General features: G+C 40.8%; 1 protein-coding gene and 2 long non-coding RNA genes across 8 annotated transcripts in view; 1 reads left to right on the plus strand and 2 right to left on the minus strand.

Annotated features, from left to right (window-relative positions):
• Positions 1-21,106, plus strand: part of HMGN3 (high mobility group nucleosomal binding domain 3) — a 30,199-nt gene extending 9,093 nt beyond the window's left edge. Inside the window, exons 1-7 of one of the 5 annotated variants that reach the window (XM_081904945.1) lie at positions 2,460-2,597; positions 9,702-9,752; positions 14,727-14,756; positions 15,744-15,791; positions 18,775-18,888; positions 19,007-19,106; positions 19,417-21,106. In XM_081904945.1, coding sequence (XP_081761071.1) covers positions 2,574-2,597; positions 9,702-9,752; positions 14,727-14,756; positions 15,744-15,791; positions 18,775-18,888; positions 19,007-19,106; positions 19,417-19,430 — 381 coding nt within the window. In that variant the 5' untranslated portion in view covers positions 2,460-2,573 and the 3' untranslated portion in view covers positions 19,431-21,106. Of the gene's footprint in view, positions 1-2,459; positions 2,598-9,701; positions 9,753-14,726; positions 14,757-15,743; positions 15,792-18,774; positions 18,889-19,006 lie in introns of those variants that run through there. The other 4 variants (XM_081904943.1, XM_081904946.1, XM_081904947.1 and 1 more) reach the window with 4 other exon arrangements.
• LOC309366400 lies at positions 718-2,418 on the minus strand. The gene is made up of 2 exons (XR_014166691.1): positions 2,333-2,418; positions 718-1,966 (listed from the first exon to the last, which is right to left on the minus strand). It is a non-coding gene; the product is annotated as an uncharacterized lncRNA (long non-coding RNA).
• LOC309366389 overlaps positions 12,134-26,570 on the minus strand; it is a 29,868-nt gene continuing 15,431 nt past the window's right edge. For both annotated transcript variants that reach the window (XR_014166678.1, XR_014166679.1), the window contains one exon: positions 12,134-12,404. This is a non-coding gene — a long non-coding RNA (uncharacterized lncRNA). The remainder of the gene's footprint in view (positions 12,405-26,570) is intronic.

Genomic DNA, 26,570 nt, shown 5'->3' on the forward strand with positions numbered 1-26,570 from the left:
AAGGTTACCCAATGAATTTCATGACCATGTGGGGGATTTGAAACTTGTTCTCCCAGGTCCTAGTTCAACACTACACTACGTTGGCTCTCAGAGTTGGCTCGGTTGGTAGAGCTTGAGACTCTGGATCTCAGAGTCGTGAGTTTGAGCCCGCCTATGGGCAAAGATTCCTGCATTGCAGGAGGTTGGACTAGATGACCCTCGAGCTCCCTTCCAACTTTGCTATTCTATGACTCTGAGCTTCAAAAGTGTTGGTCCTGTGTCCATTACTGGATCTCTTGAATTTACCAGGCTAGATTCCAAGGGCAAAGACAGATCAGGAAGGGAACAGGTACAGTGCAGAGGAGGCACAGGGGTTTCTTCTGTGTCCTGCAATCAATTGTGTGTGAGGGTGTGCGTGCTCTTTTTTAATAATAATTTTTATTAGGCTTTCGAAAATAAATATAAAAAGCAGGATAAAGTACAGTGGTACCTCGGGTTACATATGCTTCAGGTTACATACACTTCAGGTTACAGACTCTGCTAACCCAGAAATAGTGCTTCAGGTTAAGAACTTTGCTTCAGGATAAGAACAGAAATCGGGCTCCGGTGGCGTGGCAGCAGCAGGAGGCCCCATTAGCTAAAGTGGTGCTTCAGGTTAAGAACAGTTTCAGGTTAAGAACAGACCTCCGGAACGAATTAAGTACTTAACCCAAGGTACCACTGTACAGTACACTGATACAGTTGCAGTACACTTTTATACTTCACTTAGCAAACATACATAGAACCACTATAACAAATAAACAAACTAATTGAAACAAAACTAAATCCCCCTCACTCCCCTCAGTAGGTTTTTGTTGTTGTTGCTGTTCTCTGTTCTTTTGATGAATAATTCATGAAGTAATTTTGAATAAATAATTTTGGCTGTAGAAATATAGCAAAGATTTAAAGGGTTGTGGTTTTTGTGAGTGTTTTTTTTTTTAAAAAAAGGGGGTTAAAACTGTGTATGGCTACAATCCATATTCTACTGAAGAGCAAGCTCCATTGAGGTTAATGAGGCTGACTTCTAACTAATAAACTAATAACTAGGGTCAGCCTGTATATCAGGATTGGGAAGACGCTTGAAATTCATAGGGTTGCATCCAAACAAATCCTTTGTGTGCACAGAGTGAATTCTGCAGGCACAGTGGAATTTCCATTTACTTTCTTTCCCCTGGTGTGCTCCCAAATCTGCCCTGGGATTCCCCCCCACCTCTCTGGAGTAGATTTTGGGGTGGGGAAAGAGATGGAGGGGTAGTTCAGTTTTGCTCACAGAAGTGATTTAGAGCAAGCAGCGGTTTATCTCAATAAAATCCACAGTGTCAGGTTTTTAGCTTGGTGTTGATGTGCCCGGAGGTTTTTGTTTTTTAGCCCGGTGTGTATGAACCTGCGTGTGTTTTGATGTCTTCAAGTCATGTGGCTATGTCGCCATGATCCAAAAATTTCCTGCAGCTGTTGGAGCTCTGCCTCAAAGGTGGAGTTTCCACATACAGAAATGTTGCCCAGTTTATTTCAGCGAAGGTTGTCAATTGCACATACATTCCTTTGTGTGACACACACACAAATAGATAGATTGTATTGACGTAAACAAGAAACTTGGCTCACATTGCCCACTGTTTTTCTGCTCTTGGACTCTTCAAGGCCAAGGCCTCACTTTATTGAACTCTGTGGGCCTTGCTTCTGAGTCAGTGTGCCTAAGATGGGACTGGCAGTGTATTAAGCATTAGTGCCTAGTTCATTCTCATTTCAGGAAAGTGTCACTTCATGATGTTGACATTACCCTCTTAAGGATTAGAAAATTATCATTCTGCTTCCAGTGCATATTTTTAGAATTTAAATCTTCTCTGTGAAGGAGTGAAACTGTTTCAGCCATTTTGTGTGCTTTGTTCTTGATTCTAAAATGGTTTCTTTTAGTTAGTTTGCTCTTTGCAGGAGGGTCAAATTTTCAGCCCTGGAAAAGGAAAATTAAGAGTGAAATGAAACAGTAAAATAAAAAGAGGGGGCTGGGAAAGAAAGCAAAGAAATTGTGGGAGCGAGAAACCCACAGAGAACTCGGCTGCCCTTCTGATTGGCCAAGACATTGGAATAGGGAGCGGAAATAATGTATATAAGTAAAGCTGATAAGTATCGTTTGACCTTTGTTTGAAGAAATGAGAAAGCTAAAATCAGAGAAAAGAAGCCAGGATGGATAGAAGGGATGCAGTAAACCTAGAATCCAGAAGTTGAACTGAGAGAACTAATGACTTGAGTAAGGAAACAATATAAACTAGGTTTATCTGGATATGTTTTCCTCTTTTATATTTCAGGAGTGGCTCACCTAGTGGGCAGAGCTGCATCAGTTGCCTCCCGGCATTGGTGTCAGGTTTGGGGCCCTGCTCAACTTGGCAAGCCACTCCTGATCTTTTTTTTAAAAAAAAATTTAAACTATTCAAACTGTTACCAAAAACCGGCTCACTTTATGTGTGGCCTTACTATTCACCCCATGCCTCCTGGCCAGACCATGCTACCCAGAGAAATGGCTAGGCCACTAAATAAACGGCAGAGGTGAACATCCGGTTATGTGGAAGCAACCAGGGAATAAGGTATCTTCTTGGTGGGTAGTGTTCAGGACCAAGGAAGAAAGGGCTGGATTAGCGGGTTTCCTCACTTACCTGCCTCTTACGGTGCAGGGCAGGCTGCGCTCCATGGTCTCATACTCATATTTTCTTCTCTTAGATGTCATTACATATTTAATGGAAGCTGTTGAAGCACATTTTATTACGGTATGCACATTTAGTATGAAGACACAGGTTGCAACTCAAAAGTCTCAAACTACAGTGGTACCTTGGTTTAAGAACAGCCCTGTTTACGAACTATTTGGTTTACGAACTCAGCAAAACTAGAAGTAGTGTCCCCGTTTGTGAACTTTACCTCGGTCTAAGAACGAAATCTGAATGGTGGAAGGGCACCGGCGGTGGGAGGTCTCATTAGGTTTTGGTTTAAGAACGGATTTCCGGAACAGATTAAGTTCGTAAACCGAGGTACCACTGTACTAGAATAAGGTACAAATACAAAAAGTAGTAGTCTAGAGAGGTGCTTTGGCCTACATATGCTCTAAAGGACTTTGAAAAGAAATTAAGTGGCAATGGTTCATGCCAGAGAAGAAGCAATTCTCTGGGAAACATTTGTACTGACTAAGGGTGAAATCCTTGTGTTGGCTGGGCTTTCCAGCATGGCCACATCTCTGCTGCTCATAGTGTCCTCAGCCGAAGGGGCAGAGCACTGATCTGATCAGGTCTGATGTTGTCACATGATGGCAGTGAGACCAGCTTGGCAGCCAGCAGATCCACAGCCGGCTCAGCCCCACCCTGAGAATGCCCTGTTTTTTGAGGCCTCCTGTTGGCTCTCACCAATGGATCTCCAGCCTACCTGCACCTTTGGCAGGTGGAAGTGGGAGATTGGCAGTGATGGAGTGACATGGGAGCCACGCTAAGCCAGGGGAGGATATAGCCACAACTGGCTTTTTAGCTAAATCAAGATCGGGGTGTTTCAAAACAGACCAATGATGTGGGGGAGAAAAGTTTCCATTCCAGTCCCTTATTTTTCCACCGAAAGAAATCCATTTCAAGAAGATTATTCGTTCCATCAACAGTTAGTAGCAGTGGCAATATTGTGTAAGCTCTAAAGTTGTAACTGATGATTTTCTGGATATTTTTCTTAGGTAGTGTGTTAAGAGAGCACATAACATGCTTTATTGATTTTTAGATAGAGGTACAAACAAGTGCATATACTAAACCAAACTCAAATTCATACTGTAAACTTACCTAATTGGCTGTGCAGGTCAGATTAGCACCAAACTTAAAATGGTTAAAATTGCTAAAAAGGAATGGAAGCATATCCTGTTGTTTATATATTACACTTAAGCTACATTTAAGTGTTCATTCTTTATTCTTGAATCAAATACTACTTACTGTTTATATACATGCTGCTTGGAAAGTTTTATTTTTTTTTAATCCTTCCCCCAAATAAATCAAACATGTTAAAGCAGATCACACTGTAAATATTTAGGGCGCATCAGAAAAAACATCCAGTTCAAATCACAGGATATGGTAAATGCTGCTGTTTAAATTTTAAATGTGAAAATTCTATTGAGCCCATGCAAGCATGTAGTTTTTATACATCGAAAAAGAGGGCTTGTTTTAATGCTGGTTAGGTAATTGATGAAAGATGCATTCCATATACAAGAGACCTGTATTTTGAACATACCTATATACAATATACATACATTGAATATTTTAGAATCTATGGAATGCTAGTAGTTGTTCTATTTTAATACTTTTTAAAACCTTCCTGATGTTTAAAAGTCACACAGTAGCATTGTTATTTGTAATTTTCATGGGTTGTTTTAGGAAGAATGTTCATAGTAAGTAAAAAACTGGTTGAGTTTGCCTAGGCTTTCTGTGACTGCAGAATTTTTGTCCCATGGAGAGCAATAGCCAGTATATCAACAAACCAAGCTAGTGAGATTCTCATTGGTTTTTTGAAATACAGAGTATTGTGGTAGTGCTTTTGATCTATCACCCCACTCTGAAAACTGAATGTGTGGTTTGAGAAAACTCCTGGTTTCTTAAAAAAATAATTATGGTTTATTTGCCATGCCCAGAGGTGCTAGTCAAAATTCTGGGGTGAACATTTAAGCAATCCCCACCCCATAATATACATATATTAAATACATACTTAATTCTGATGCCTACTTTAGAAGCTTAGAATAAATTTATGGACTTGTTAAAGGTATTTCATAGGCTAGATAGAAGCCCTATTCACATGTTACTCTGTTATTAGGAGAAATCTCTATTACCTGTGTTAGACTGTCTGTCTGTCTGTCTGTCTATTTTTGTGAAGTGGTGCTTAGGAAAGAATTCCCTAGAAATGTGGGCCAATGTAGGTGCAGGATTTTTAATTGGGCACAACAACTCAGAAATCTTTATGAAAACGTCCAATTTTTCATGTTTCAGATGGTGGGGAAATCTGTTTGCTAATACTGTACTACTATATAAATAACTTTTGAAAAAGCAGATACGAGTAATCACAGCTTCAACAAAACGAGGACAACATACTGTACCGAGTTTACAAAATATATTTGGTCAGAATATACATTAAGGCTGCCATTTTGATGCTGCTTCTCTAGGAGTGAGCCCTAGGGAACTTACTTCTGAGTAGACATGCCTTGGATAGTATTATAAGAGGCATTTTCATTTTGCAGTTAAAAGGGAACAAAAGGAGGAAAGGAAAACTAGACACATGCTTAGAACTGTAGGAGCCAGAAGTCCAAAATATTCTCTCAGTTCTGTTGTGTCTTTCTCTGTGTTGGAGAGGATGAGAGCAATCATGCCAATTGTATTTTTAAAAATCATTTTTCCACACCTACAATTGCTGAGCTATTGGCCTGGTTTGGGAATATTTTTCCCCTTCAGTCAGCAGTAATGGTAATTGAAGCAGTTAATAAGGCAAGGCTTATCAATACATTTTGTCTCGTCACCAGCTCATAGCAACACTGCATTTAAATTCAGGAGATTCTGCAAAAGAATAATTTACAATTAGATAAGAGTGTCTTAGAGAATCCAATTTCACCCTTCACCTCCTTCCACTCATGCCCCTCAACTTTTGGCATTTACACCAAATGTTTGCCACAATACAATATTCACCACAGCTTATGATGAAGCTTTTATTATTACTAAGGCTTTTTATTAACATGCATTTTGGAGCACAAATCTCCTAACTGGCACTCTCTCTCTCTCTATTACTAAGTTATTAACCTTGAAGAAATTGGGCATTAATTCTATACAAGGGGCTTTTGCACATTTTGTTTCTTTTGCGGTTTCCATCAAGAGTAATATATTAATACAGTAGATCTTTAAACAGTTTAAACTGTTACAGTCTATATATAATTACAGTCTATATAGCAGAACTTTTTTTTTAAGGAAGTCTTTTTTCTTGAAGAGTTTGTTCTTACCCTTATGGTCACAAGACTGCAGCCTAATTTTTCGTTCCTTTGCATATTTACTTGGAAGTATTTTGTGTAAAGTTTAGAGTTGTTTGTATGATGACATCTGTAGAATAATGTATTTTTAACATTGGCTCAAGAGAGCCAGTGTGGTATAGTGTTGGGATGAGAAATTAAGATGTGAAACTTCTCGAACAGTGATCTTGGCCCCTTCATAGGATTCTTGTGTGGATGAACTATATGCTACCTTAAGATCCTTTGTGGAAGTCTGAGATTTAGACTACTGGCTGATTTGGAAGGTCAAGGAATCGGTGTGATTGCTTGTAAAATAAAGATGGCAGGAGCTGTGAACAGCTAAGTTCACCTCCTGCCCTAGTAAGTGCAAACATAGCTACTCCATGAAGTAACTGATCACATCTGCCCTATTTACTGATGTGGCTGATCGGAGACCATTTTTGAGGGAAAGCACATAGGATACTTACCATGGGACAGGATAATATCCCAGGCACTTTTTCTAAACAGTTGAATAATAATATGATACTGGTGTCTGTGAATTAATTTCAGTTTTGTTTTCTCTGCCTAACATCTAATAATCTAAAATAATTCCAGATCTGGGACTCAGTAGAGTTCCTTCTTTTCTCTCTCTCTTGTTAAGGTTTTGCCTCTGAAATTTCATTTTATCCATCAAAACCTTTAAACAAACCAGAACACACTGGTAAATTCTAAAAATGTAGGCTTTGATTATCTTTTTATTTTATTATTTATTTGTGTTGCATTCTTTTCAATATATCTACCGCAGTGGCAGCTTACAAACATTGTAAAAGACTGTACACAGTAAAATCACAGGTATTTTTATTATTTTTAAAAGCCATGATTTGGAAAACAAAACCCACAGGCCTATATTTTCCTGAAACATGCAATTCCAGATCACTGGGCAAGTCTGTCTTGTAGCATGCGTCATCTCTGCGAAGTTCATTTCCCCCCTTTTGTTTTCTTTCCTTGTTAAATTTGCAAATAAAAAATGAATTTTTTTAAAAAATCACTGGGCCATCCACCAGAATTGAAATACCGGTATATGCTGGTTTAAGAATTTTACTGCTTGTGATCCATAGTTGTAACTGCCGTGGCATGCTCAGTTCTTGTTAGATGATAAACAAACCTTGGTGTTTGGGGTTCAGTTAAACAAAATAAGCCTCTGCGGTAGGCTCATGATAAAATACTGAAAAGTGGGCAAGGTTGAAAATTGTTGCTTTAGCTAGAGAAACCATGGTAGGAAACCTCTTTATGTTATGCATGCTAAGCTGGAATAAGCCCCACTAAACTCCATGGCATTTTACTCCTGCGCAAGAAGTGTGCAAAGACCAGGCAACGTCAGTCTCATTTCATGGCTTCACTAATAAGAGATGTTGTTTGCTTTCATTTTTGCAGGCTCGCTCAGGTTGAGTAATCAAGCAGTGAGAAATCAACTGTTGTACATGCATGTGTCTGAGCTGCCTATTGCTCCCTCAGCTCCTTTCTCAAAATGATTCTATTGATTACTTGTTTTCATTACTTCTCTCTTCACTTCTCTTCTACAGTGACTTGTAAAATAAACTGGAATACTGTACATGCGTAATTGAATGGTTGTTCTACTTGAAGCTGCCGCTGAGTCTTCTTCTGAAGCCATTTTAATTTTAATTTACATTATATTTTCCCTGATGGCCCAAAGCATTTCAGGGTCTGGAGCATATCAGTTTTAAAGAGTGATGTGCTCACTTTCTAGGATTGCGGCTTGCAACAGAAACCTAATTCAATTTTCTTTGCTTAGGCATTCAGGTCTCCCTTTAGCAGAAAACTGTAAATGAGATGTTAGTCACTGAGACTGCAGTGCAAGGGAGTAAGCCTCGTTGAATTAAGTGGGACTTACTTCTGAGTAGACATGTATATGATTCTCCTGTTATTTACTCAGTGGCCACGCCCACTGAGCTCAGTACAGTACTGAGTATTGAATTGCAGTGGTGCTCGGCAATGCGTCAATACATCATCCAAAATCGGCTTGAAGTCCACTTCGTGATGGGGTTTCATAAAATTTGACATGGCAATAGATCGTAATTCACAATGTGTTTGTGTGCTATGTAAAAAAAATGAGATGTGGGAAAATCTGTGAAGCCGGTTATCCCTTCTCTCATGATTCCTGCTGCCCTGTTGCTCTGTGTTATAAAATAACAGTTATAAAAATATGTTTAAGTAAAAATGTATCAGTTTTAGACCCCCTAAGTAGTAGTAGTTGCCAGGACATTACAGTCGTACCTCGGCTCCTGAACACCTTGGGAGTTCCGGCTCCCGAACGATTGAAAACTGGAAGTGACTGTTCTGGTTTTCAAACGTTCTTTTGGAACCCGAACGTCCGAGGGGGCTTCCATGGCTTCCGATTGGCTGCAGGAGTTTCCTGCAGCCAATCAGAAGCCGTGCTTTGGAAGTTGAACAGACTTCCGGGACGGATTTGTCTTGACTTCTGAGGTACAACTGTACTCTGTTCGCCTCTACATAGTTACATCCTTATTTCAGACATTGTGATATTTAGCTGGTGATATATCGCAATGTTGAAAACTGGGCATCACTCAGTCCTAGACTGTATCCTTTGTCAGTTTGCCAGTGGCATTATTTGTGTCCTGGGGAAAATGGGGCGACCTCGATGACTGCCTACATGAGAGGAAGGATGAATTTGAAAATCAATTCCCGTGCCTTATTTTGGTCCATTCGTCATTTCTGCCTCATGGATCTCTTAATATTGGAGGAGCCCTTGCCTGTGGGAAGCGAAGCATTTGGTGTTTCAAGAGATTTCTACATCCTTGTTAGGTTAAGCCTCAAGGCTCCACTCCATTCCCTTATCTTATCAATCTCCAGCTGTTGCATCCCTCTATGAACGCACCTTGTTAATCAGCTGGAAACTCAGCTGAGGAATATGAGCGCCATCTTTTTTAGGCTGAAAGGCAGCCAGTGTCATATCCTTGGGGAAAGCCTGATTCTTGCCACAATGAGAAACTTACATAGACAAGATTTCAGCACTGGAGTTGTAGCCTGGGAATTCTGAAGCGCCTTCGGGATGTGTCTGAATGCCATCTTGTAAATCTGCCATTTTGTTTAAAGCGATGTTCTGTTTCTGTCATGTGTAGAAGCAAGGGAAATACATATTTAGCCTGTGCTTTTCTTGTCTCATTGTTTGTCTGTTATTGAGGGAAGTTTAAATACATTTTGCAATTGCACTCCATTACCCTGACCCCCCAGAGTTAGGCAACGCAATTGCTGAGCTACCATTAGACAGATATTTTGATTGACTCTTGTTTGTTATTAAAACTAAATAGTGAATTTTGAAAGCATTTCAGGCAGTTTATTTCATGTGTAATTTAAAGCTACCTTTAATAGGAAATGTAAAGCCAGCTTCAGAGATGTTTTTAAAACTGGCAAGGTCAGATGCTCTATCCCTGATTAAAATGCGTGTTTTAGAGACAGGGCAACCTATTGCTATCATGTTTCACCATGAAGTCAAGGTTGCGCTCGTCACTGCTTCTCTGAAACATGTGAAGCGCTTAAAACAAGAGTAGGATTTTAGAGGGATAGAAGAATGTGTATTGCTTGGATTTTGCTTATTTTTATCCTGCTTGTCTGATTTAAGGAAGTAGAATGTAGTGTAACTAACTAAATTCTATCATTTCCTTTCTAGTCTCCAGAGGGTGCTGAAGGCAAGGATGCCGTGAAACTAACAAAACAAGAGGCAAGTGTGACTCCTTCCTTCGTTTCTCAACCATTCTTTATATATTGGTGACTTTATAAGGCAAAATGCTAGCGAGACAGTAGAGTTAGCTCGCATGTGGCCAAAGTGCAACTTATCTGCTAGTACATGCAACTATCTGTGAGGGGTGAGTCAGGCCTGAAATAGTTTGTGTACTGTGTCATTCATATTCAATGTTAACAGTACAACGACTAACTCATATTCTGGGTCAATGAACAAAACACACATACACACCTGTGACCCGATAATTTACACAAGTTAAAACAAATTTGCTTGCTGAGTCCAATTTTCTGCTGGATTTAAGAGAGCGACAGGAAACTGCAGACCTTCAAAACGTCATCTCCTGTGCTTCTGCATAGATTCCTCAATTCTGAAATACTATACTACAAGCACTGGCTGAATATGTTTTCAGCAATAAGAGCCATAATAAAAGAGATAAATTAAACACTCTCTCTCTGTGTGTGTGTGTGTGTGTGTGTGTGTGTGTGTGTGTGTGTGAGATGCTTGTTTTCAGATGGCGACTGGCTGGTCTAGCTCCATCAGAGAGCACTCCCTTTGCATGCATGTTAAATCACTGGCATCTTCAGGTGTCCCTGGTCTGAAACTCTGCAGAGCCTGTGGCAGCCAGTGAAAATCTTGATATGGCAAAATCTGTTTTCTGGCCACATCAGAAAAGCTATTATAGAAAGTTCATTTATACAGAAGATATTGAAAAAGCCACTGTTTTATCCTGTCTGGCATGACTTTATTATTAATATACAACGAGGAAGAAGAAGGACCCAGATACAACAGCAGATTATGGAAGTTTGTGGGCCTCTTAATAGCTAAAAGAGACTTGATGTGGAAGATCAGTGACCAGCATCTTGGAAATTCTGTGTGCCACTGGGGTGTGAGTTTGTTTACAGAAACCTGGTCCTGTTAATCCTTGTAGGGTACTTGCAGCCATGATAATAGACTGAACCAAGCTCTAATTATTTATTATTACACCAATTTTCTCACTAGCATGGCACAGATTGTGGCTGCATGGAATATACCAGCTCAGCTGAGACTCGTACTGTTTATTATGGATCGTATATCGTTGACACGTTGTCTGAATGCCCTGGGAAGGCTTGGCTTTAAAAGCAGCTTATAAATGATGATGATGTTGATACCACTAGGCAGTATAATGTGCTGCTGTTTAAATTCTGTAAGTTCCCACTTCTGTCTCCTAAATCTGAGAATATCTACAAAGGCACTGTTGAGTTGGAAGACTTAACTCTGAGGGCATGTCTGCTCTGCAAGTGAACTCGCTTCCGTCTGGCACTGCCTTTGTTCACTTCACTGGTCTGCTGCTGAGGCAGCCTGGATGCCCTGGTCTGCTCCTTACGACTGGGACAGTCTCCAGCTTTGGCATCTCTTTTGGGGGCAGCTTGCTGCCAGTCATAATCTTAAGATTGTTTTTTGACAGCAGCCGCTTTATTTTGCATTTCTCTTACTTTTTAAAAAAACATTTTCTTCCTGTGAAGCACAGCTGATAAATCAGACAGGTAGGTAGAAAACAGCAGCGTGGTGAGAGTTTATCATTGTTCCTGTTTCTCTAAACCTGGAACTTACGCAGGGGCTACATTCTGGAGATTGCACCTAAAGCCAAAATAATGCATAGGGGATTGCACACATTGGGTGCAAGTGGGATTGCCAAAGACTTTTTTCCCAGATGCCCATCCCCGTTGTTTTTTTGCCAAGCACATAAAGCTGAATGCATGCAAGTTAAACGCACATAAGTTGCAGGCACACTGTATACAGTTTCATGCAGACTGTATTTATTAGGTAGGGGCCATAGTTCAGTGGCAGAACATCTGCTTTGCATGCAGAAGGTTCCAGATTCGATCCTCAGCATCTTCACTTGGGGATGGGAATGTCCCCTCTGAAATCCTGGAGAGTTGCTGCCAGTCAGTGAGGACACTATGGAATAGATAGACCAATGGTTTGACAGCTTCCTAGACACAACTTTTTGCAGAATTGTGCAACCTTAATGGCGCTGTGGGTTAAACCACAGAGCCTAGGACTTGCTGATCAGAAGGTTGGTGGTTCGAATCCTCGCAATGGGGTGAGCTCCCGTTGCTCGGTCCCTGCTCCTGCCAACCTAGCAGTTCAAAAGCACGTCAAAGTGCAAGTAGATAAATAGGTACCACTCTGGCGGGAAGGTAAATGGCGTTTCCGTGCGCTGATCTGGTTCGCCAGAAGTGGCTTAGTCATGCTGGCCACATGACCCAGAAGCTGTACGCCAGCTCCCTCGGCCAATAAAGCGAGATGAGTGCCGCAACCCCAGAGTCGGCCACGACTGCACCTAATGGTCAGGGGTCCCTTTACCTTTACCTTTAACGCCTGTACAAGGTTCCATTTAGTGCCAATGTAGATGATAGCAGGTGGGCGCAGGATACGTTTGTATAAGAGATGACACAGTGTGACCTGAGTAGCCAACAAAAAACCCCAACTTCTAGCACTTACACTCATTTAAAAGCAATCGATGCATTAAGCTAGTCTCAAAACTGCAGGCATTTTCGCTAACATTTGATTTACTTACGCGCAGTAAGGTAATGCTTTTCCTAATCGGATCAATGTATGAATGTCCTTATTTTCAAAGAAGTTACCAATCTGAAAGAACAAATTTTATTTACAAAACCAAGTGCCTGGGATAATTAACAATGAATTGCCTCTCTTCTGAAGCACTTTTAATGTTCTCTAGAGGGCATATTTGAACTTAAAAAACCTGAATGTTAATTGTGGAAATGAGAAATGTAAAAATTTGTGAAGCATGTGAGGGTAATTGGCTGGAGGCAAAGTTGTGTTGGGTAGTTGATGTTTTTTTAAGATGACTGTGTAGAAGAATATACTTTTTTTTGAAACACGGGTAAAAGGCTAACCATAGCTGCTGAATGAAATGGTCATTTTTTGGAAAAATGGAATGTTACTTCAGGCTGACACTGGTGTGATAAAGTAGAATAATTCTCTTCGTTACTCTGACCTGGAGCTCAGTGTGCTGCGCAGGCTTATTTACGTCATGTGAAGAAATTTGGTTCTGGAGCTGAAAATTTATGGTCTGTGTGGGCTAAAAGGTGCCCTTCCGCAAGGCGAAGAAGGCCTCTTCAGTTTGCAGCAGCAGCTTTCCTGACTTAGTGCAAGATACTTGTGCGAGGAAAGCAAACTTTCTCAACCTCTTGAACGATATTCCTCTAGCTCTTGCACAGTAGTTCACAAACATCAGACTTGGCCAGAATTTCTTCTGCACATGCTCCTCCAGGTGCAACTCCATGTGTGCAACCATGTATGAGACTACTAGATTGAGATGCATGCATTTAAGAAAGAAAACGTGTTTTTCACACCAGTCATTGTGCTCATATCACATCATTGCTGCTTTGCCAGTGAAATGTCCAGTGCATGCCCAAGCCTGGAAGGGAGAAGAGAAAATCCTCAACTAGAAAACACAAACATGGTACAAAAGCTACAGGCATGCCTCAGGTGGCACACCAAATACTAATATTATAGTGTTCTCCCTTTCCTGTTTCCTAAGGTGTGGTCAGCCCTGTCAGTTCTGACAGTGCTACACGGAGCAGGGGACGCTTCTACCAAGATTGTCATCTGCTTATAGCACGTGAACCGATGGCTAGCACTGTGAAGAGCTACCTCTGCGGGTTATATCTTAGGTGGCGTAGGAGTACTGTGCATGTCCCCGCCCTAGATGGATGTGACTTTCTCCCTCCCACTCAACCATGCCTGGCAGTTTCTCAAGCTTCTAATAGGCTTTCCATGGGTGGGACGGGGTCCCCATTCATGGTTCATTTTTGTTAGATCAGAAAAACAGCAGAATATGCTGGTGGTGCCTGTGTACCGTAGGACCACAGCTGGCCTTCACCTGAAGACATGCCTTTTGCCACGGCCTTTTTCTTGAAGGAGAGCTCAGTTGATGGATTTGCTTTCTACAGCTGGACTTGGTGATATCTTAATAACCTTGGGTTGTTTGTATCTTTGCCCCCTGTTTTTATTATTTTAGTATTTTATTGGAGTGTTTTTGATATCATTGTTTCATGCCGAACTTTATATTATTGTTCATTGCCTTGCAATAAATTCTCTAAAAGCGTTAATTAAAATAAACAAATAGTACATTGTTGTTTTAAGTTTGGCCTGACTTACGTCACAGAGGAAAGCAAAAGTACTTCCGATTCAAAATTCCTCTAAATGAATGTGTGGCTTGATGCTTCACTCGCCAATCCATGAAGCCCCAAATTCCCCTTTAAAATCATGGTTGTACTTTTCTCAGATTTTCCGCACAACTCTACCAGTTATTTACAAGTTACGACTTTTCAAGATTCTCTCCCACCAGATTCCAATTTACAAAAGGAGCAGTAAATTAAAGATTCCATGCCAGCACTGATGTTTTCTGATCATAGTATCAAATTTCAATCATTAGCATCAAGACTCTTTAGATTCCGTTGCAAAAGAATCCAAATTCCACATCAAGAAAGTCTAGTTTACTAGGTGTGCATTATTTATTCCCCAGTGTTTGGGTGCTCAAAGAATATGGCATTATTATTTTTAGAAAGCTCCAAAGGCCACCAAGTCACTCTTACTTGGGCTTTGGGAATGGGGGTTTCAGATTTTGTTTGTTCATAATGTGCCTTGGAGCACAGTCCCAGAAATAATTTCCACTGATCTTGCCACAAGAGGTTTCCACAACCGTAGAGAAACAAACAGGAAGATAAGATTCCAAAACGTAGTAAGCAAATAAGCTGAGCAAGTACATCGTGTCCATGTAAAACAATAATCCCTCAGGATGCAAAGACCTTTGCATTTGGTAATAAAGACTTCTGTTGTCTTTCAGGTACATTTTATTTTGTTGGCAAATGAGTGACAGATTTTTGCCTTGTGTGGATGTGAACTGCTGCAAATCTACAAAGATATTTTCTTTCCTTTTTATAGCCAACAAGACGATCTGCAAGATTGTCAGCTGTAAGTATTTATAAGAGCTTGTTTGTGTAGATAGGAAGCCACATTCTTTCTCACGTCAAGCTTGACAAGGTGGCACTGGCCATGCCGTGTGGTGAGTGGTAAGCCAATGTTACCTAGATTTGGTGTTTAATCCTTGAATGTAAATCAGGCCTCTGGAACGATCAAACTTTCCTGAGCAGCTACGAAGGGTTTTGTTTCCTTTTGGTCTGAGCACAAGATCTGTAGCATTTTTATAATAATTTATTTTACCTACCAATATGCATATAGAGCATATTGGAAGGAACAGATCTTCCAATGTTGGGTATCAGCACTCCTGATCCTGCTTTAGATACTCAGCCAAACTCTTGCAGCCTCTCTCCCCTAAGGCAAGTAGTAGAACAAGCTCCAAACTATTTGTGGCCCCCTTCCTCTGGATGAAATGTGTCACTTTCCAAAGTCTGTAAAGGATATCTGGAGTGCACCCCCAGTCATTAACGAATATTAAACTCCAGTTGTTAAAGTTTCTGAGATTTATAGCAGGCGCAAGGAACCTGTGGCTTTTGAGATGTTGTTTGACTACAGTTCCCATCATCCTTGACCATCGGCGATGTCAGCTGGGGCTGATTGGAACTTGAGTCCATCAACATATGGGGGACCACAGGCTCCCCATCCCTGATTCACAGGGATCTGAATAACCAAACTCACATGTTGTGTTGGTTGGCTGGCTCCTTATATCCTTTCCAGAAAAGAAATGTGTGGTCATTTTGTGTGTGTGTGAGGAGAGAGAAATGCAACCTCTTTGGGAGATGACGGGAAACTGTTTCTCACAGTACATCTATAACGTGCAGAGAACCAGACTTTCAGACATTTTGATAAGATACAGAAGGTAATTTTGACTGAAGCCTATCTGTAGAAACGGCCTCTGGCTTCTTTGTTAAGAAGTGGGGAAAGGGGAATGATTAAGAAACAATTGTGCTAATGCTTGGATTGTCTGAAATTCTTTCCTAGAAGCCAGCTCCACCAAAACCTGAGCCTAAGCCAAGAAAAACCACTAAGGTAAAAATTTATTTTAACAGTGGTTTGTTTTTTGTTTTACTCTGCCTACTGGGCGCTTTCTCTGTGCCGCTATATTGCTCCATCAACCCAACATGAATAGAGGGGTATAACTGTTAATAGTTAATGAAATCATTACATCTTAAAGTAATTAAAATTAATGTAGGATTAACATAAGAAAAGGCAGCAACTGCGGGTCAGTTCTGTGAAACTTTTGCAACAGTAAACAACCTGAGTTGTAGGCTCACAGCCTGGGATAGTTGTCACATAATGTATTGTTATTAGCACAGATACTAACAGCATTCAGAGGTGAAAACACAGTATCTAATTATGGGAAAGGGAATGATGAATCAATTTATTCAGCTTAGCAAAATTTTAAGTTAGGAGACTATATTGGGGGCATGAGCTCTGTTCCATGATTGCATGAGCATGTCTCTGGAAAACAAATTAGCGATAGTTTTTACTTTACATAGTAAGTACCTTACAGCTCTTCATTGCTGATGCACCTTTACCACATTTAAATTTTATTTTGTCACGAAAGCCAAAAACATCAAATTCTCACAAGGTGCAAAAATAAAATGGACACTCCTGAGATTAATTCTGCACCCCCTACCTTCCATCAGATTTAAGCCTGATAAGCAGTAACTTTATAGCCCGCTCCACAATCAAAGGAGCCCCAAGAAAAATGATATCCCGCTTCTCTGGAGTCTAGAGCTGTAGCAGTCTCCCAATTAAGCTGTCGGCCAGTGTCAGTTGAAACCGAAAAGCACAGATATGAGAGGTCTGCTTTGAATGGGCATCCCCCCAGAGCAAGGGACTTTCCGCCCTCCCCTCTTTCCTTTTCATGCACCCTGCACCCTCCCCAAATCTGCTCTGGAGAGTTAGGGGAACATCTAGAGCAAATGGAGAGGGGAATTCCTGCTGCACAAATGGAAATTGTTGCAGCGATGGGACATATTACTTTGTGCTACCTTGGGATAAATGCCCAGTACTTCACAGAGGTGGAGCAGCACTGATGTTGTGTATGGTTAGCATGTCAGACTAGGATTGAGGAGGCCTAGTTCAAATGCTTCCTCAGCCATGAAGCTCACTGGTAGTCACTACCAGCCTAACTTACCTCACAGAGTTGTGAAGATAAAATGGAGGAAGTGTGTGCCCCCTTGAGTTCCAGGAAATAAAGGCGGGATATAAGGTGGCAAAGTAATTTGTGTTGTTATATTAGCCTGAGATAAAAGAGTAATAGAAACATTGAAAATAATTGATAGTTTTAAGGGCTGCACACAGTTTGGTAAATCCTAATTAGCTAGAGCATGCAGTTGTTTTCCAGCTGTTCTGACTTCAGCCCTGTCTTAAACTCACTTTGCCTTCCGCCTTTTTCTCCCAAGCCAAAAATTACTGGACACTTGGCGAGCCGAGTACATATTTGTATATAGCTCTGGAGCCCTGTAAATATATATATAGTCCACACACACACACCCCTGCATACAGTGAGGGCTTGGTTTGGCCTGAAAGGAGGGCCCCCACCTCTGAGCTGCAATATTTGCAGTGGGCTACATTATAGGGCTGGTGTAAGCTACTCTCAGCATGGTGTAAGCTACTCAACCTGCAATCAAGGCAAAACAACCGCCCTGCAGGGCTGTTGTACCCTGAAAACCCCCCAGCCTATTTATTTTTATTTTTGTGAGCCATCTTGAGTCCTGGTTCCGAGGAAAAGGCAGGAGACAAATTGAATCAATGAATGAATAAATAAACCTGGTTACAGTACATGGTTAAGGGTTTTCTTGCTATGGCCAAATCTGGGACAGGTTGCCTCCCCTTCCAGCTGACTCTGATAAATGTTCTTTGCAAGTTTTGACCTTGCAGTCTAGAAAAGGAATTGATCATTTGTTGCAAGCTCCACTCTCCACTGACCTTAAGAACACTTACAGGAAGTCCAGTGTTCCAATCTCGCCAAATCATTGGGGTCCTCCAGCTAGAGACATGAGTGCTCAGCGAGTTAGAGAGCATGGAGAAGTTCTGCATGTGTCAGGCTCCTCCCCTCCCCATTTTCCTAGTGAGAAGCCTATTTATAACAGGCATAGGCAAACTCAGCCCTCCAGGTGTTTTCAGACTACAACTCCTACCATCCCTAGCTAACAGGATCAGTAGTCAGGGATGATGGCAGTTGTAGTCCCAAAACTTCTGGAGGGCCAAGTTTGCCTATGCCTGATTTATAAGGTCAACAGGATCAGTCCAGTGTAGAAACAGCTGTCAGACAAGAAGTGTTAGTCTGGATAATTAGTTGTCTGGAGTTTCACCTTCTAGCATATTCCATGTTCTTATTAGCCAGTCCTTAATATATAGGCACTTCCCGAGATGATAGAGACAGACAGACAGACAGACAGACAGATGATAGATAGATGATAGATAGATAGATGATAGATAGATAGATAGATAGATAGATAGATAGATAGATAAGTTTACTTCTCTACTGGAACAATCCATCAGATTAAGTCAAAATATTTTCAGTGCACAAGATTAAAATACCTTGTAGTTTTTTGGTCGTCTTCCACAGAAGTGAAGAAAGATGCCTAGTTGACTTGGGTTCCTGCGTGCAAACATATGTACACCAATCTCATTTCTGGACTGGCATATGTACTTTTCCCTCTTCACACAAAACCTGGAGGGGTGGAGGCGGAAAGGGATTGTGCACAGGTAGCTCAGCTGGTAAGAGCATGGTGCTAATAATGCCAAGGTTGCTGGTTCGATCCCCATATGGGACAGCTGCCTATTCCTGCATTGCAGGGGGTTGGACTAGATGTTCCTCGGGGTCCCTTCCAACTCTACAATTCTGTGATTCCATGGGAGCCCAGGTGCCTGTGCAATGTTCCAAGAGAGCCTTCGGTGATTTATTTCTGATGGATTTTTGCAGAGCGCTCGCAGTTGCTGGGGAGCTTTCTCGGTTCTATAATGAATCCATCTCCCTCCGTTTGATCTTGTTTTCCAGAAGGAACCCGGAGCAAAGGCCAGCAAAGGTGCTAAGGGGAAGAAGGATGAAAAGCAGGAAGCAGCAAAGGAAGGTACTGCACCGTCTGAAAATGGTGAAAGTAACACTGAAGAGGTACTTGGCGCGCAGAACTCCTGCCGATTCACTCAGTTGTGTTTTGTAATTCGGTTTTTCCAGCCATTGCAAGCATGTTCATAATATTTCTTTTTATTGCCCCGTGATGTTATTACAGATCTGCATCTCTCGCTCCACTGTTAGTGTTTCAGCATCCAGAGGTGCCCCACCCAGCACACTGTCAGTAAAAGGGCAGATTGAAACAGTGAAAGTTCAGGGTACGGTAGAGCAATCTGCATGTGTGCAGTGAATAGAGGCAGATAGTAGTGTGGTGCTTTTCATTGTGAACAATTGAAGCTGGCAGGTAAGGCTTCTCTGGCTTTTGAAAATCAGGAACCAATGAATGTAAGTTTATAGATGTCCTGTCTATATCAATGCAGTGTTTAAAAGTCTGGAACTGGGCTGTACAAATACTGCAAAAGGAAAGATTGCATATTGGTTGTGCTGCTTTTTTTTTTTTTTAAAAAAAGAGACTTACATGTGGTGGTTAGTTGCCAAAACCTTCTTTTCCGTTTCCTTTTTTTGCAGGTACAGAGAACTGAATCAGTAGATGACAAGTGCGTGTGACCTGACATGAACATTTGAGGATGATTTTATGTACCTCTAGACAACTTTTAAAAGATATTTTTATCAAGTATTTTGTAAATGCTAATTTTTTAGGACTTAAAATAAGTTGACAAACTGTATATGAACATTTCCCTCCTTCCATACCCACGCTTCTAGAAATCCCCAATGTTGCCAAGTTTTAAAAAAGTATCAGCTTAACATTGGGGGAGGGGAAAAAGTGTTTGTAAGGTTGGACCAGCATTCCATATTCTCGCTTTTCAGAAATGTACGTCTTGTGCATATGGTGATGTTTTTACCGTGGGTGTTTGGGTTTTTCTTGCGGTCTTTTCTAGAGCAATAATCCGTGGTGTTTTTGTACTTAAGGTTTATGCGATTTTAATGAAACATGTACAGATAATGGCCACCTGCTGACTCTTTTGGGTTCTTTTCATTTGTTGACAATAACGACGTCTCCTTGCCAGCAAATATAACCCCCCCAATATTTTCACTAAATCTGAGATATGCTGCCTTATAGATAACTTCGCTCTGGCTGGGAGGATACTAAGCACACTTATTTAGAAGATATGTCCCATTGATTTCACAACTTAATAATTTGGCAATACAGCTCATTGTTTAGAACCAGAGGATTTAAAATACAAAATAATTCCAACTAAGTGGGTTTTAGGTGAAAGCCAAAGCGCTGTGTGATCTCCATGGAGCACTCATAATACATGCAGATCTGTGCGAAAAGATTCACATATGCAGACCAGCACAGCTTGCAACGTTGTGTCATAAGTAGCCAGCCAACCATACATTGTAGGCTGCTAGGCGTTTCAGAAGTCATGTCTGCATATGCAAAACCAGAAAGCTTCTTGAGCCCTGGTGGGCTGCCATACATGGCTGGCTGGGTCCAAGGTCTGACATTTTAGCACAAGGTCTAAAATGCCCAGCCAGGCATGGCCAAACTTGGCCCTCCAGATGTTTTGGGACTACAACTCCCATCATCCCTAGCTACAGGACCAGTGATCAGGGATGATGGGAATTGTAGTCCCAAAATATCTGGAGGGCCAAGTTTGGCCATGCCTGCGAGGGGTCTTTTTCCAGCATTTTTGTTTCCTGCTTCAACGTAAATAGCACTGTAACAGCAGAAGCTGAGCTTTGGAAACTCAATTTCTTTATCGCTTACGAGATGCAGCTTTGATTTCACATCTCCTCTTAACTAAACCCCTGTTCCATGTAAACACTGGAGATTATGCCACTGTAATTTCTGTTATGTTCCTACTTTTAATCTCTTATTTGGCAATTCCACCTGCTTTATTGGAGGAATGGTGGTCAATGGAGGTTAAACAACATTATGTGGTACCTGGTAGAGAGAATGAAGCTGGAATATATTAAAAGGTCTGGGGTTGTAATGGTGGTGTTAAACAAGCTGAATGATTTCTAGTGCCCATGCTAACACTGCTTTGGTCCATTATAAGCATCTGGTCATCTCCCCCTCTCTATTTTTCTCCTATTTTTTGCCTGGAACTTGAATATTTCTATTGTTTGCAGAGTGGGAAGGGAAAATATTTCTTGTCTTTTCATAACATTTATTTTCATTGCTGTGCTGGTGGCCATAATGTCTAGGAATATATGCATGTTTCAGTCAATAAATGAAGTAATTATCACCTAACCCCTACTGTCTTTATTTAGGACTGGGCAAAAATGGTACCACCTCCTACTTTGAAAAATATAGTTTCATTTCAGTTGGTTTAGCTCCTCTGCTATACACACACATTACAGAAATGGAGGGAAACAACACCTAACAAGTGCATCTTGTGTTGTTGTATAAGAATAAAGTGACATACAAAAGCTTCAGAACATGATTATATGCAAATGCATTATTATATTTTCATTAATCCTCACCAGATCACAGTGCATTGGATTGGTTTTTAAACAAAACCCAGCTGTTTCCTTTAATAGAGAATGTCCTACCTAAGCATACACAATTGCCCTGTGATTTGCCTCCTGCCGTGAAGCTCTATCGACTTCGTTATTTAGCTGCTCTCACCAGAGTTTGAATCTCTTAACACACGCACACTAATGAATTTCTTTGCAACATCCCTTTGATGTAGGAAGGTATTATTATCTTCCATCTTACAGATAGGTAATTAAGACACAAGAGATTTATTGCCCAGCCCTTAATGCTGTTCTACCGACTGAAAATGGAGTGAGCAGAGATTGCCTTGACCAAGAGTTTGGGAAAGTATTCATGTGCTGGACAAATTAGGAATTAAATCTAGTCAGAAATCATAGCCTTCTAACCTTTTTGTGTCTCTGCTTTAATTTAGCTTAGAGCAGGTATGTTCCAGACGGGTTATTTCCCCTCCCCCACCAGCAAGTCCATTTGGATTGCAGGAACCAAATGCTTCAGCTGTGAAACGCTAACTTAAAAGTGCCTGGTGCCTTAAGAGTGCATTCAGTTTGAAATAATATGTAAACCTCATTTAAAGTACTTCCTTTCCTGGAAATGCTATCTTGCCTTGAAGAGAATATGTAGGAGGCAAGGTCAAAGGGAAAGTGATAGGATGTACTCTGCATGGGTGAATATGTTCTCATCCATGCTTTTCTGCAAAACTTTGCAGTCTCTGTTTATGTTATGTCTGTTATAGCTTCTTCCCTAGATCAACATGATATATTGCTGTTACATAGATTTGTGGTGTGACCACACTTGAAAAACTACAGTTCTGGTCACCACATCTCAGAAAAAGCTATTGCAGAGCTGAAAAATATACAGAGAATAGCAAGCAAAATTAACCAGTGGCTAAAGTGAACTTCCACTATGTGGAAAGATTACAACAATTTCGGCTTTTTAGTTTGGAAAAGATACAGGGAATTTTTTCTCCCTTGGTATTAAAACCGAAGGTCATCCAGTGAAGCCAGATATTAGAAGATTCAGGGAAGACAAAAGGAAATATTTATTTACACAAATCTTTCTTTAAACTCTGTAATTTGCTACCACAAAATGCAGTAATGTCTACCAACTTGGATGGCTTTCAAACCATTAAACTTTTATTTTGTTTTACACTGTTTAGGTCACTGCAACGTAAGGAGCAGCTCTTGGTGATTGCAGAATCTGAGTAATATTTAATTAAAGGTTTTATACCGTTAGCAATACTTTCAGACAATTTAACAAAAGTAAGATACAATACCGAAGTAAAAATAAAGCATAGTTTATATGTTAAAATAGCACTCAGTGACGAAAAGATTGTGCAGCTGGTGTCAAACAAACATGTCTTGAAAGGGAATTTGATAGACTGAGCACCACAACTAACAAGGCCTTCTCCGGGTGCCACCCACCTGATTTCACTAGTAAGGTGAATAAACCTCCCTCTCTAAAGTGGAAAAACATTGTCCATAGGACCATACTACCTAAATAGTGCTGAGAGAAATGAGGAAGAGGATGGTAACCCCCAAGATAAAATGGAGAACCCAAACCTTGGGATTAGGCTCTTAAGAGTGCTAACTCAACACAACCTAGTAAGAGATGCCTTCCTGAAGGTTTCAGTACCCTCCAGGAGCCTCTGATGAATACCATACAATCAAACATAACTGCATGAGTGCTAGTTAGTGCATGAAGGGATTAAGACTACAGAGCTGGATTCCTAGACCCAACTAGGTCACGCCCCCCTTCTCTGATGAGAGAGAAAGTAAAGCCTTTCCTTCCTGTTCCTTCTCTCTCTATGTCATGTAACTGACCAAGGAAGACTTGCCTAAGCAAGCGCCAAGCTTTGAACATGTGTTTGAAGCTATCTCTCTGTATTTTTGACCCAAGCGTATTCTGCCTGTATTCTCCATTGCTGCTGCTTCGAGAAATGCATGAATTTGACCTTTGGAACATTTTGTAAGTAAAGCATTTAAAACTTATTTAGCAGTGTGTGGGCTGTTCATTGCAAGAGGGGTAGAAATAGGAGCACTGTTTCCAAGCAGACTAAACGGGATAAAAGGGACTGACAACCTATATTCCCAGTTTAAACTCACAAAAGTTTAGCAGCAGTAAACTCTGCTACTGCCCTATGTTTTGAATCGAGGCACCCAACCGATCCATTTATTATACTATTCACCCCACATACGTGGGTCACAGGGATTCATCTTTTTCCTTCCAAAGATAACAAATTAATATCTTTGAATTGAAGCGAGGTGTAAATTGTACTTGGAGCAGACTCGTTTAAATTAAAGGAGTTTTAGTTAATCACGAGCATCCAAAGTCCTATTAATCTTCACCGAATTCAATCCATTATGAGTAAGGAAACATTATTGTTATCAGCTTTTCAAACAAATAAGATTTAGTGGCTGTGTTTCAATGTACTATGTGTAAGGGACAGAGCTGGACATTGTCAGTGCTTTTTCTGGGAGTAGGGTTTACATTATTCTGTAGAAGTAATATGCACACACAATATTTTGTTGCATGGGAAATGAAGAAAGCTGCTGTATTTTGCTCATCCCCACCCTGCTTCCCAAATCCCTGGCTGTGGTGTTATGGGAACATGAACACACCAGACCCGCGCCCTATCAGCTGCCTTCCTAATAAGGGAGCAGGTGCTGTTTATCTGCTTTCGCTTTTGTATCTCTGCTTTCCTGTCTGAAATAAGTCTCTAGCCAGACACATTAGTGTTTTTACCCTGGAACTCCCTAGGGAATGGAAGTTTTGAGTGTGACTGCTTCCTCATCGATGGTATAGCCTATTTTTAACTTAATGAAAGATGGACAAACATAAGAAACAAAAAACACTGCAGCTTTTGTGTGTGTGCTGAGTAGAGTATCTGCCTTTCCACTTGCTTCTATATCAGAGTATTGCTTAGGTGTACATAGATGCTTCTTCTTAGGGTATGTCCTTCAGACAAGCTGTTTTGTACGTTACCAAAGATCATGCAAGGAGCTGGTGAAGCCCACTCTGCATCCTAATCTTCAGCCATTATCAGACTTTTCTAATTAAAAAAAAAAAGATTTTAAGTAGGGATTCACGCCAACAGAGTTGTATCAACGTCAACCTTGTCCCTCTCACTCCCTCTCTTTGAAAATCATGGTTCAGGAGAGAAAAAGTGAAAACCAATTAATACATACTTTAAAAGTGACTTCAGACTAAAGGAAGCAATCAACTTTGCTGCTGGTCCACTCATATTGCACCATCGTCTCCTGCTGCTTACTGGTAAAATATGCATTTGCACATCCTTGAACTACTACACACATATGACTGAGCTGTGCTTCCCATGGAAATGCATGGACACAGGTTCTTCATGTTAACAGAACACAGAGGTCCCCACAGCAAACCTGATCCCTGTGTTACATATAACAGCTTTCTCCTTTGGAGAAGACTGCACAATAGGTCCAACATACCCTGCTGGCTTTCCAATTGCGTAGCCCAGAGCTTTCCAAACTATGTTTTGCAACATGTCAGAGTGTTGGCTGCAGTTTGTAGGCGTGTCATGTGAACGCTCCCCGTGCTCCTCCTGGAGCTGGAAATGGATTAGTTTAACCTCTGGTTTGCTAGTAAAACTGAATTACTGTGTGGCTAAATGATGCATGTATAAAAAGTGTGTCACCAACATGAGAAGTTTGGAAAGCTGATGCAGGCCCTCTGTTGCCCCTGCCATTTTACAAGAGCTATTTACAACAAAATTGATTCCTCCATTGCGTGTCCTTTTTTTCTGATTTTGCCCTGCTAGTGCTAGTAGTTCTTTAAACATCGAAGGAGGAACTTCAAATAACAATGTACAAAATGTGACTGATTTGGGACACCTAAAATGTTACGATTTACAATTTTTTTGCACAACTGTTAGATTCTATCACATTTGTAAACACAAATTGAGGTAAGTACAGTTCTTGAAACCAGAAGTTCCAAAAAACCTTTATCTGGCCTTTACTTTCTTGAGAAGTCTGTTTAGTAAAGTAGGTTTTTATATTATTTTGTTAATAAGTAGTTTAATATATTTTTCATATTTTAAAAGGAAAAAATTAAGGATTCAGAACTATTTGAAAACATAGTTTTATTGCATAATGATGTGCACCAGTAGCCTGGACAATTTCTGACTTTGAATACACACAATAAAGCCTCCTTATTGCAGAAGACCAGTGTCAGGTAATTTGGATCCTACTATAAATGATGGATTCTAGAAAACTCATTCTGATATGTGATTTTGAAGCCGAGTATTATGAAAAGCTGGACTCTAAAGTTTAGATAGCAGGGGAATCTATACTCCTGCATCACAGACACTGGAAATGGCAGAATCTTGTAATGTGTATTCTTAACTAGGAATCAAGAAAAATCACAGCTTCTTGTTACCAAGATTGAAAGTGCAGCAATGGAAAGTGAAGTAAATCACAATTTTCTGGATCCAACAGGGCAGCTTAAGTATGTCATGGAGCAGCTGATCAATATTACATAATTCTGAGTATGATCTCCAAAACAGACAAGATAACTTTTGACTTCTGCTTTGAAATGCCATAGAGTCCTTATGCAGCTCAGGTGGTTAGAAACCATTCTGCCCCTCTCCTGCACCAAAAATCCCCCTGTACCTTAAAAAAAGAAGTTGTTGCCTGTTTATCACACAGCCAAGCTAAATGGCATCACAAAACACTACTGAAAAATGAACTGTCGATTGTATAGGAGGCGAGGGCTGATCTGTGAAGGAGGCAGGCTAGATGTTGGACTCCAAACCCCTACTGACCTTTTCCTGGCCAATTGGCTATAGAGTGGTACCTCGGGTTACAGATGCTTCGGGTTACAGACACTTCAGGTTACAGACTCTGCTAACCCAGAAATAGTACCTTGGGTTAAGAACTTTGCTTCAAGATGAGAACAGAAATCACACTGCAGCGGCGTGGCGGTGGTGGGAGGCCCCATTGGCTAAAGTGGTACCTCAGATTAAGAACGGACCTCCAGAACGAATTAAGTTCTTAACCTGAGGTACCACCGTATTGATTAACTGTCCTTGCTGTAGGATGGCAACTAGTGTGGAGGTTGTAGTAGTTGCAGACAGTAACAAGTTGGATACGTAGTGTGGATGTGGCTTGAAAAGGAGATACATTTTGGGGTTTAGAATAGTGGGCTGTGGCTGCAGTAAGAATGGATAGATTACTCTGTAGCAAAAAATTAA

Source organism: Podarcis melisellensis (genome assembly GCF_964234715.1).
Source record: "Podarcis melisellensis genome assembly, chromosome: 3".
In the NCBI taxonomy this organism is placed as follows: Eukaryota; Metazoa; Chordata; class Lepidosauria; order Squamata; family Lacertidae; genus Podarcis; species Podarcis melisellensis.